The 12,267-nt window shown below is 40.6% G+C and overlaps 2 protein-coding genes across 2 annotated transcripts; one reads left to right on the forward strand and one right to left on the reverse strand.

Annotated features, from left to right (window-relative positions):
• Nucleotides 1-535: 535 nt before the first annotated feature.
• On the forward strand, nt 536-3,486 carry LOC145433373 (transducin beta-like protein 2). Its single transcript, XM_080310457.1, has 9 exons — nt 536-740; nt 852-964; nt 1,031-1,212; nt 1,349-1,462; nt 1,523-1,693; nt 1,752-1,904; nt 2,791-3,005; nt 3,064-3,160; nt 3,225-3,486. The coding sequence occupies exons 1-9, from the start codon at nt 602-604 to the stop codon at nt 3,406-3,408; spliced, it is 1,368 nt and encodes a 455-aa protein (XP_080166583.1). The 5' UTR covers nt 536-601; the 3' UTR covers nt 3,409-3,486.
• Nucleotides 3,487-3,801: 315 nt separating this feature from the next.
• Nucleotides 3,802-12,040, reverse strand: LOC145433371 (PHD finger protein 10-like). The gene is made up of 12 exons (XM_080310453.1): nt 11,556-12,040; nt 11,352-11,485; nt 9,756-9,839; nt 9,459-9,595; nt 8,885-9,013; nt 8,705-8,814; nt 8,443-8,560; nt 8,207-8,300; nt 7,263-7,441; nt 7,023-7,125; nt 6,349-6,537; nt 3,802-4,705 (listed from the first exon to the last, which is right to left on the reverse strand). The coding sequence occupies exons 1-12, from the start codon at nt 11,936-11,938 to the stop codon at nt 4,125-4,127; spliced, it is 2,241 nt and encodes a 746-aa protein (XP_080166579.1). The 5' UTR covers nt 11,939-12,040; the 3' UTR covers nt 3,802-4,124.
• Nucleotides 12,041-12,267: the final 227 nt, after the last annotated feature.

The raw sequence follows: 12,267 nt of genomic DNA on the forward strand, positions 1-12,267 counted from the left end.
ATCGGCATATATATATAGTATACATATATATATTTATACGCATACCCTGTTTTCCAAATCACTTGATAATAATATAATTATGAAATTAATTCACGTTAATAGTTGGTAATACATTTTTATAAAAAATTCTCCGAGGGCAGAATTGACCGGTGAATTCGGCCGTCGGTAAATTCGGTCCCCGTGAATATCCGCGCTATCTCCCGTGATTACGCGATCTACGCATACCCTGACATCCAAATCACTTAATAATAGTATAATTATGTAATTAATTCATGTTAACGGTTGGTAATACATTATAATACAATATTCTCGGTGGGCCGAATTTACTGATGTAATGGCCGAATTTGCCTGGGCCGAATTTACTTTGGGGCGAGTTTACTGGCAACCCATACAACAGTGAAGCATGCGAGTAATCTTATGCCTTTGCTGGCAATTTTGCATTATTGATTTAACGAAATGAGTATTCCACTTGGCTATTCGCTAGAGCCCTTGTACTTATACTGACTGTGTTAGGTTTTACAATAACTACCAGTTTTTGACATTTCCTTTTCCAATATTCTTGCAGCTATCAGCTTTATATTCAAGAATATTTTTCAGCAACATGGAGTTGCAGGGTATTGAATTGAGCTCGCCACTGCTAGTGAGTTTGATCATTGGAGCATTTTCGATTATATACATGGCCATTTCCTACTTGAGCAATAGCTCTAGTGATGATAAGGAAGAGAATGAACAGCAAACAAGTAAGTAATATATGAGTGACAGACCTAAAACCTCTCTTTTCTTTCAAGCAGTGCTGGTGTTGCGTTTTAGACGCGTTCATAAAGAGTATAAAATATTAATGCAATTCACAGACCCTGCAGAAATTGACAAGAAAAACAATGGCAAGTCAAAAAAAATTGCTCACGGAAATTTCAAAGCTTCTAAAAAGGTTTTCACTCACGATCGCCTGCTTACAACATTGAAGGTAGCGTTGATTAACAAGTTTGGATATGATATTAACAGTTAATTTCCTGTCTGTTTTTTTTTCTAGGGTCATGGAGGAAATGTGCTAGGCCTGAATTTCAGTATCAACGGCAAATACTTGGTCAGCACATCTGACGATCGGACTCTGCGCTTTTGGAGCGTGAAGGAATTTGGGTCCGGGAATAAATGTGTGAGGGTGAACGTGGAGCTGGATCATGCAAAACATGTCCAGTTTAGCCCTGATTCCAGGCAAGTCATATAACATCACTGAACAGATCAAGTCCTGTGAATGGAATCACTGCTAATGATCTTTGTTTGTCCAACTAAGTTGTTTATTTTGTATCAAAATTATTTGAAGGCCAATTCATATATCAATTGTGTGCAGGGCTATTATCGCGGGCTTGGCACGAGCGAATACAATCCGGGTCTTCAAACTGTCAAAAAGCGAAGGGGTGTTTGCATGCACACCGTTAGAGAAAGATTTTAAAGGAAATCACAAGTAACTAAAATTAGTAAACATTACCAAAATTAAATTAGTATACTAACGTTATGCTGTCAGGCAAGAACTCCTCAGCATTGGCATCGGGACCACCGCCGAGGGAGGATCTTTTATTATGACGTCATACAAAGACACGTCAATCACTGTGTATGATTTGAGAGGTGAAGTGCTCAACAATATCAACACCAATTTAGGACAAAATTACTTTGCTGCTGTATCCCCTTGCGGGCGGTAAGTTATATATTTAGTGTTGAAAACTATTTTTTAAATTACTTATGTTTTCGTCCAGATTTATTGCTGCTTCCGGTTGGGCACCTGATGTGAAGGTTTGGGAGGTGGCATTTACCAGGACTGGCGACTTCAAACAAGTGAATCGTGCTTTTGATCTCAAAGGCCACAATGCATCCGTATGGTCTTTTGCTTTCAACAATGACTCTTCAAGGTATACATTACAGTGTTGGGATCAACTCACTACCTTCGAGTCATGAGTCATCTCGAGTCATTGCACAACATTTTGACTCGAGTCTAGTCAATCGATTTTCAAAGGTGACCCGAGTCAAGTAACAATTCCAGTCAAATTGAATTTTCGAACTATCAGTGACGATTCAGAGTCATTACATTTTGCTAGCTGTGTGAAAGACGGAATAATTGGCCATATATCTTGAATCAAATAGAAAGGTAAAAAAGGCGTATCGCTCACGCACACGTAGAACTGCAAAAAGAATATGTGAGTAACTGCATAGCTACACGCTACAGTCTGTTATTATCAGCCAAAAGGATCGAATACGAAGCCTCGAGAAGTTGTAACAAATTGATATGTTACAATACACTACCCATCTACACATCCGTGAGAAAATGAACGCATAAACTATATTTGCTCGATTTAAGTCATACAAGAGGGTCGGTAAAGATGATCACTGCTCAATGTAAGCACTGGGCTGTCTAAGAAACGGAGAAAAGTTGCTATGAGATTAATCTGCTACTACGACAACGTAAGCTGTGATAATTTCGTCATGGTCAATTTATTTTTTGAAGTAACAATGGAGGATCACTGAATGACTGGTTACTCTCACAAGTGACATAGGCGTATCGCGAACATATACAAAATACAGTGACTTCATAGATACCGTTTACTTGATGACTTGAAAATTTTGCTCCGAGTCATGAGTCAATCCGCATTTTTGAAGCGCAAAGTCAAGTCATCTTTGCAAAGTGACTCGAGTCAAGTCAAGTTATACAAAAATTTGACTTGAGCCATCCCAACACTGATACATCAACACTTGACACCATTCTACACACATCAATTCTTTTATCATCTCTTTGTGTAGGATGCTCACCGTTTCAAAAGATGGAATGTGGAGGTATTTTGACACTCGAGTAGAGTACCAGAAAGGACAAGAGCCATGTCTAGAGAATTCCGGAGAGCTGGAAGTGGCCGGTCGTCCATTTTCTGACGATTTTTGCCACTGTGCCTTGTCGCCAGACGGGAAGGTCGGGGCTGTTGCAATGTTCAATAACATAATGTTATTTTCAACTCGGACGGGTAATGTATATAGGTTAGCTTCACAGTTTCCAGATTCACTTCTATTGACGTCTCTCAGGTGAAAAAAGCGATGAATTCGAGGGCGTACATACCGAGTATGTGTCTGCCCTGATGTTTGATATCAGCGGCCGATACCTATCGTCATCAGGAGACAGGTGACGCAGGCAATTAGCCAATTTGATTAACTCTTCTAAACTACGTTTGTGAAAAAATATTCAGGCACATCCAGGTATTCCACAACACTCTGGGTTACACGGAAACCATCACTGAACTTGAAGCGAAAATCAAGGTGCTGCCTCAATCGGTCAATAAGGAACGCTTGAAAGCTCGTTCTAAAGAGTTGAAAGCCAGCCTAGAGAAAATAGAAGCTGGCAAAGCGGATAAGGACAAGAAGACCGAATAAAACATATCACTGCTATTTTAGGGAAGCTTCACTTTTATTTATTTTGGATACTTTGCAATAAACGTATGAAGCAATTAACCGTTTAGTCAGGATGCATGGGTACCCACTGAGTACCTATTTGAGAAAAAATCGATTCTTCACATTACATTTTATGGTGAGTTATTGCAATTTGATCAGTCAGAAGTACCAACGTCACAGATTTGTCAGGAAAGTATCATTTGGATAGGTACACACACAGTCACTTCACTGTTTCAAACATTGCAGCAATATTTATCGCCATTAGTCACTAGTTACGAAGACGCATCTCACAAGTATAAAACTGTCACTAGCAGAGCAGCTAAGAAATGTCTACCAACGGCTCATCCCAAACTACTTATTTCAGCACCTCTCAGATCCTTCACAATATTGTGTATTGGAGTAATATCATTGATCCAGTGCGCGAATACAAACATGCGTATTTATTAGCTCGAGAGGATCCTTAAATTATAAAACACTGCATATGGAGCGACCCCTCTTCCCATAGATCGATCTCCCCATTACATCATACGGAATGCCTTCGGAACAACATCATCGATACGCTATCGATCAGCTAAAAGTTGATAACGACAAACACACAGATAGTCGACTGGCATCTAGCCAATCTGATTTACGGAAATCTGAAATCGATCAAAAGACCGGCAGTAATCTCTTTGCCATCCCTATCACCCGCTATACTTTCATGATGCGCTTTCCGAAAGATTGGCATCTGTTTCTTTGCTTGTAACACATTCTTTGTGGTCGTCACACTTGTTATCAAGCGAATCTTGTTCGTCTTCATGATCACTACCCTCGTTAGTCGACTTCGATTCTACTTTTGGCACATCCAACTCTTTAGCAACAACATCTTTTTCATTCCCTTTCACGTCCGACGTGGAGTCTGCGTTACTGTCATCTTGGTTCGCTGACGGATAGTCATCATCGTTTCGAGTTATTTCGCCGCGCACAATGGCAGCCGCCAGCTCTTGCTCCTTCTTCAGCCGTCTCAATCTCTTCCTCTCTTTCTTTTCGGCTTTCCTCTCCAGTTTCCGTAGCGACTTTTCTATCTCTCTCTCCCGCTCTTCTCTTAATAGTCTCTCCTTTTCGCGGGCCTCCTCCATCTCCTTTTTCGTTCTGCGCTTTCGTTTCGGTTTCGGCGTGCCGTCCGGGTTTAGTGTGGGCGCGCGGGGAAGTTGACGCTTCCTCGGGCCCGGCCTGCGTCCGGCGCCTTTCTTGGCGAAGTCCGGGTCGGACCGCGTGCATTGCGGACACATCCATAAACCTGGTTGTGGAAATTCGAAAATAAAAACACAAAACAAGACCGTCATAACTCATAATAATCAGTCAAAATCAGATTGATAAAGATGATATAGATCCGGAGGTAGTCAAACTAAAGCTGCTACTCTTTAAAGTAATTAGCGCTGCTACTCAAGTAGAAGTAGCAATTTCAAGGACATCATGTGGGAGTAGAAAATGAAAGGTTATAAAATGTAATCAAGTTGGTAGTTTCAAAAAGTATATTTGGCCGCGGTTTCACGTACATTTCGCAGTTGATCGATGGTGGTGGATACTTTGGAAATTGTGCAATGCACCTGGGCAACTAATGGAAGGAGTAATGAAGCTACAAACAAGTAAGATCTCATAAATCTGTGCAGCAGTTACTGCGATGGCTATTTCAAGTGATGATTTCACGCATTGAAGAGATGCAGCCTTATTCCAAACCTACTTTCCACTTCTGTCAAGTAGAAGTGGAAGTAGTATGAAAATATAACCACTTAGATCACTGGTTCTCAACCTTTTTGTCTTCGCGGACCCCTTTCGGACCGTCACGGACCCTCACTGAGTTTTAGTTCAAATTTAATTCAATCATCGTGCAATCGTCATCTGTCTTGTGAAAATGATAACTGTAGGCCTGGTCATAAACAGCAGCAAAACGGCTTGTCTTGTAAATACGACCATACAATTCATGTTGGAATTGGGTTGACTTCTATTATTTTAAAGTAAATTCAGCAACTGCATTTCTTGAAATATGTGATCGTGTCTTGAAAATCTGTGCCTTCCATTCGATATGAACGATACCAAAATCCATTTCCACAAATATAGGTGGTGGCGAGTGTACTAATGAAGGATAACGCTTACGACGACATATTTGGGTATGATCGCAACAAATATGGCACCAAAATTGACAAGCAAATTTTTTAATGGACATATGACATCAAGCCTGGACATTTCTATCTAGCAGCTTATCTTGAAGTTATTGTGGAAAAAAGGGTTATGTATATCACAGGAGAAAATGCATTTTGTAACAATTTCGAAATCATCACGATTGACCTCACTCATCCAACTTTTTTTTCCACAATCCCCAACAAAACATCTCTATTCAGCAAAATGATTGTGTTTCGGCTATTGGCAAATTAGCAATAAAATGAGTCTGCGCAGTACGATATTATCTCAGGCGGCCATTCTGTTGATGTGAGCTCCGGAGTTTTACTAGTAATGAAGCGAAACAGCCTCGTGATTTTCCGAATTTAGGAAAATGCAATTTTGATGTTAAACTATTTTGAGGCGGCGCGGACCCCCGGTTGAGAACCACTGACTCAGATGTTGCAAGTACGCAGACCTACACGAATCTTTCGAAAAAGTGGTACGCGGTTGCTGACCACCTCTGTCAATATCCAATCGTCAACAACCTCGAAAAGTAAAATATAATTCAATTACAGTTAAACAAAGTTGACACAAAACTTGGGCTCGCGGTTATTTTTCTTGCAAGAGAAGGAACAAAATAATTAAAGTGTCTTCACTCATGTATTTTCCTCGCCTCCTATAGGCTCGTCACTAGACTCCTTGACTTGGATCACAAAACACAAAAAAATGAGGCTGCTTCGGAAACTCAAAACAGCGTTTAAAAACGCAAATAAGTAGTACCTGACGGTAAGTTGCGCAGGCCGACGCAAAACGTGTGATACCCCCGATCGCATCTGTCGCAGAACATCATCTTGTCCTCGTGGTGCGGCTTGTTGCAATAAGTGCAGGTCTTACATTCGAGGCACTGCCAGTTGTAGGTCACAATCACCGACACCAGCTCTTTGCTCATGTCCAAGCAAGACGGATGACCTGAAAAAATGTGACTTAGCGCAACGAATCCCGCAAATATGAAAAGGTTGCGGAAAACGTATTGTAATCGCACTGCTACTACTCTGAAGATGCCACTGTGATGCAGGGCTTCTCAATTGTACCGATAACAGTCCACTAACCGACTAGTAGTGGCTTAGCCGAGGAAATGTGACCTACTCAGATTTACGGATCAAATCTCACCAGTTATCAAGCAAGAAATACTGCACTTGGTTTCGTTGCAAAGCTACCATGACTACGATATTGATACCACAATAGTGGGCATTTATCGAGTTTTAGTCAACTCAGTTAAGTCACGGTTGACTAATAACACAAAACCACAGAAAAAATCCGCTAAATCTTGACTGCTGAGTATTACTATTGACTCTACTCAATTAAGTGACTCTTCAGATATGTAGACTATAGGTACAGTATCTGTCTACGGGTTTTCGCTACACCAACACAAACGACACAAAAACCCATCTTACCGTAATTATCACACTGCGAGCAGCTGATTAGATCCTCCGGCTCTCCCTTCTTATTTGACGTTTCATCGTGAAGACAAATCCCACACATTGGTTTATCAGGATCCTATTGTAATAAAAACAGGATCTACAGTCGATTGAGAATAGGGAAATGACAAAAATAGTAATCATTTATCAATAGAATTGACCGTAGAGCGGAAAGGAATGATATACGATAATTGTTGCAATAGCGAATGTTCGCACCTCGATGTAGTTTTGCATCAGTTCTTCTTTAGTAGGAGCAGAGTTGCTGGCCTGTTCCGAACCTGCCACACTCTGATCTTTGTTGGAAATAGTATCAGTGGAATTTGAGCTTTCTTCGTTGATTTCCGATTCTTCGATTTTGGATGGACTCGAGCTTCGAGTCACTTCCTCGTGGCTTTCTGAACCAAAGGATTGAATGTAATGACGCCTGGGCAATGCTAATTGGGTATGCACACTCTTAGAACAGTCTCAATACGAGAATTCAAAGACCATCAAGCTACAAGACTACAAGCGTGCAAGCCAAGGTTGTAATGACTCGACTTGAGTCACGATTTTCTGATGACTTGACTTGACTCGAGTCATTTTCCCAAAATACGGAAATGATTAGAGTTAATCTATGTTCTGTGTATCGACTCGACTTGGACTCGAGTCATTGCGCACGACTCGAGTTTCAGACGGCCATGTTGACATTTCATTGTTATTTCGAAGAATAGTAAAGTAACCACGTTGTTGGTATTTCGGCTATTGGTACTGGTACTTGAAAATGGGACCATAACCGGTTGAAAGTGATGAAAGTTGGTATATTCTAAATGCGAACCATTTGATATCACCAAATGGAGTTATAAAAAGTGGTTTCAACAATACTTCAACTCGAAACTGACTTGGAATCGGACTAGAGTCATAATACCACAACTCGGACTCGACCCTCTGCTCGCTGACTTGGACTCGTACTCGACTCGGTGGCGAATTACAAATGAATGGACTTGTCTCGAGTCAACACTATAGAGGTTAGATTGACTTGAGACTTGGTTACAACCCTGGAACAAGCCTACATCAAAATGCTCAGCTATGTGCGATAATTCTGCAACAATTACGTAATGGCTCGTAATCCGCAATTTCCGAATCAAACCTAGATTTTGGAAAACAAATTTTGCATAAGTTACCTTTCTCCGTACTCTCTTCACGGTCCTGCTCATTTACAGGGTATCGCTCTGATTTGCTTGCAATTGCGTCAGTCTCCATCACCTCCTCTTCTTCCTAAATACAATCATGACTTGAATTTTTAATGTCACATGACGTTTGTAAAGTAATTGAATAGACGTAGAAGGAAATGCCATGAACACAGAAAATATTTGTTCAATTTCAATTGTAAATGAAGTCATATGAATGCATTGCATACCGATTCACTTTCAGAGCCGGAATATTGCATCAATTCACTGATTTCGTCGGGAGTTGGCGCAGGCGGGCCGTGAATCGCTGTATTGAGAGGGAAATACCCCAGTTCATCCGAAGTATACCTGTACGACAGTAATTAAGGCATTGAAAATAACAAAATACTGGTGAGAGTAGCATTTTTGAAGTACCACACACTGCACTCACACATTGTATTCAGCTGGTAACACATTTCAACAGAAAATGGTTTCCTACACCAACCAACTCACTTTTGGCAGTACTCCTGAAATTGACCAGGTATGAGAGAGCATGGATAGAGACTTGGTCTTGTGAGGTCCGGGTGGAGCTTTTTACGTCTGATTTTAGGCAGTTGAAGAACCTGGAAGAACCGTTGAATCGAGGAATAGCGTTCCTACAATCATCATTGTCTGTTACATTTTGAAACCTACGTTGGTCTGCATATCGTAATAAACGGCGTATTCCTCTTTCCGACGTCGGTTGAGTCTGGCGTTGAAATCGGAAACCTGCTTCATAGCCTTCTTCATGTAGTTTGGCAATTGCGATTTTTCGACCGATGGCTAGATTGTTAAGTATGCACCGTGTTAAATGACATTCACCAAATTGAAAGCCGGGCTCCAAAGCCTTGTGATGCCAAATTATTGGTCTAGATTAGATATCCCTGGCATTGCTCGACAAATGAAAGTGAAATAGCTTAGAAATTCCTATATTTTCAAAATCAGGGACATGCTAGGAAAACAAATTTCATAGTCACACACAAATCTAAAGATAGTGAAATGCCCAGCATTTGGGGTTTAGGTCCCTATAATAGTGGAATAGCAAAATGTATCCAGGCGTTGGTCAATAGAATTACCGTGATCAACATTAAATGATTTGATAGATGAAGAGTTTCCTGGAGGTACAGAACATCAATCTCTAATTGGATGATATATTCGTATTGAAATAAACCTGAATATTTTGATTGATATAGTAAAAATATCGACAGGTTAGAAGCTGCGTACTCACTGCAGTATATTGCTGATGTCTCCCTCTAATATTCTCTTTCTTTTTTTCATCTTGTGCAGCAAGGTATTCGTTGAATTTTTCCGGATACTCTCTCATCATCAAATCCCAAACATCTCGGCTTTTAACAGCTGTCAAACCTAATAAAAACATTGCGCGAAATACATTATTACTTTCACACAGCACAAAGGGATATTCAAATTAAAATATTAGGTATTGAAAACAAATCTCAGGTATAATACAATCTACGTATAATTATATCTTCTAACAAAAACAACGACCACTGACCAGCCTACTTACCGAGAGTTACTTGTACTTCACTGACAAGCATTTTCAACATCAGATGATTGAGTTCTTGTGGTCCAAGTTTATGACGATCGATATCTATCATTGCAGAATAGGTGCATGTCAATAAGAATCACATCATTCCCAGCATAAAATAGCTTGTGTCGCTGACCCAGAGTGGAATTGGTAGCAATGTCACGCCAAATTTTCGGTTTAATTACCTAAATAATTCTAAGCAAGAAACCCCTATGGAATCTCGGTTCATTTTCAGAAATAAATCCTGTGTGACGAGAGCGTTTCTGCATAGAATAATCAGGTTATTAAACAGAGAGTTCTGTTTTACGTTGCCCCCAAATCCACTCTGTCACGCGCAACTAATTGCTGACAACGGTTGCCAGTGAACTCGGCCCTCGGTTACTTCGGCCTCACACACTCGGCCCTCGGTGAATTCGGCCCTCGGGAAATTTTGTATTAAAGCGTATTAACAACTATTAATATGAATTATTAGGCTAAACTAATTATATTATTATCAAGTGATTTGTCAATATTGTACGGAGGTCAGGGCATGCGTAGATCACGCAGTCACGGCGTGATAAGATCACGTGATCACGGATTGCGTAAGCGCGGGAGAGAACGCGACGCTCACATATTAACCACGCGTGGTCTGCTCGTTATTGCAACTGTAGGTTGGGGTGAGGTATTAGGGTTGGTGGTGGGTTAGGGTCAAAGTTTGGGTCAAGGTATCCCAAGATTAGGGTTAGGGGAGGAGGGACATAAGGGTTGGGGGAGGGGGATATTAGGGTTGGAGGAGGGGGATATTAGGGTTGGTGGTGGGTTAGGGTCCAAGTTAGGGTTATGGTATCCCAAGATTAGGGTGCCCTGACATGAATATCCCCCAACCATAATATCTAGGGTTACCATATTTTGGAAGTCAGAAAAGAGGACCATATTTTCATTTATATTTTCGGAATCAGTGCGACAGTAGCTTTTGATCAAGACCAGATTCAGTAAATTCTGACCTCTGGAAGATAACTTTTGAATTGCCAGAAATTCTAGTCGCTGCCGCAAAATTATTCCGAATACAGCCTCAGCGAAGCGGAACGAAGCTGCAAAATCGGTCATTGACTTTCCATGTTTTTTACATTCGATTTATTCCAGTAACCAATCATGGTGAACCAGTAGTGTGCGTGGTGCAGTCTTCGATATCAGGCTCTCGCACTGCGAGATCTACCACAGCACGTAATTCTCCCCTATCTGAGATTGACCAATCACTTGATAATAATAATATTAGTAGTTTAATAATTCATATTAATAGTTGTTAATACACTTTATTACAAAATTTCCCGATGGCCGAGTTTGTGAGGCCGAATTCACCAAGGGTAGAGTTCACTGGTAATCCTGACAACAACTACTGTTTCGAGTCTGGTCGTTGGCAATGTAGTAGACAAAAACAACAATAAAGGGTGCATACTAATGTACGAGTATGTGCCGCAGTATCTCTATCGTATACTACACTGTAACATGATGACTTGGAAGGGCCGAGCTAGGGGTGCACGTCAAAGCAAACAGCATATCTCACAATAATCACTGAAAATTTGAATAAATTTGTACCTGGATATTTCCTCTTAAATGAGGTGACACCAAGGAAACTACTGATCTGCTCTTGTATCATGTAATATTCCGAAGAAGTGCTTTCAATTGGCCATTGATATTCAATGAGATTGGATGCTGATATTGAAGAAAACCTGCAAGGTAAAGGTAAAAATTAAAATATCTTTCTCATAAAGACTGTCTTGAAAACACTAGAATACTTACAAGCTGCCTTGTTTTAGAATTGGGTCTATGCTCCTTGATGATGTTACACTCTGTATAGACGACCGAGAGTCTTCATTTGCTTGCAATATATCACTATTGGAAATTGACTTAAATTCGGCTCTTGCTACCGCGTTATCATCGGCCGATTTGGAATCGGACTCTTTTTTCAGATCTGGAGTTGCTTCCTCCTGCTCCTGATGTGTATCGTCTTCTGTTATCGGCATAGTGTCCATCTCTACCGGTGCGTCATTGCAATTATCATTATCACCAGATGCTTCTGGAATAGTAGCTTCAGCATGATCTTGTACAAGCGATGGCGGGTCTTCTGTCAATTTATCCTCAGACACATTGTTTTCGGTAGTACCTTCATCAACTTCCGACATTGTACGGAGTGCAAGAGCCAAAATTAAACGTAAACAAACCACAAAAATACAACAAAACCAGTTCGCACAAAGCCTATGGTGACTGCAGCAAAAATGCAAATCGTTGATATCCGCGCTTCGGCATTATCTATAAAAGACACACCCGGATAGGTGAGAATTTACTGACGGTTTTTGTTGATATTGACCTGCTTTTCCGGAAAAGGTGGCCGTAGATCCGTTTTTCGCCTAATATTATACATATTTAAGAATGAAAATATAGCTATAACTCACATTATATTCCCAATCTTGTTATAGGCCCGAGTAGAGTCCGGGTCTGCTGTATTCCATTT

The sequence above is a fragment of the Botryllus schlosseri genome, chromosome 2 (assembly GCF_051294905.1).
Source record: "Botryllus schlosseri isolate E-star chromosome 2, Bs_hap1, whole genome shotgun sequence".
NCBI classification, from domain to species: Eukaryota; Metazoa; Chordata; class Ascidiacea; order Stolidobranchia; family Styelidae; genus Botryllus; species Botryllus schlosseri.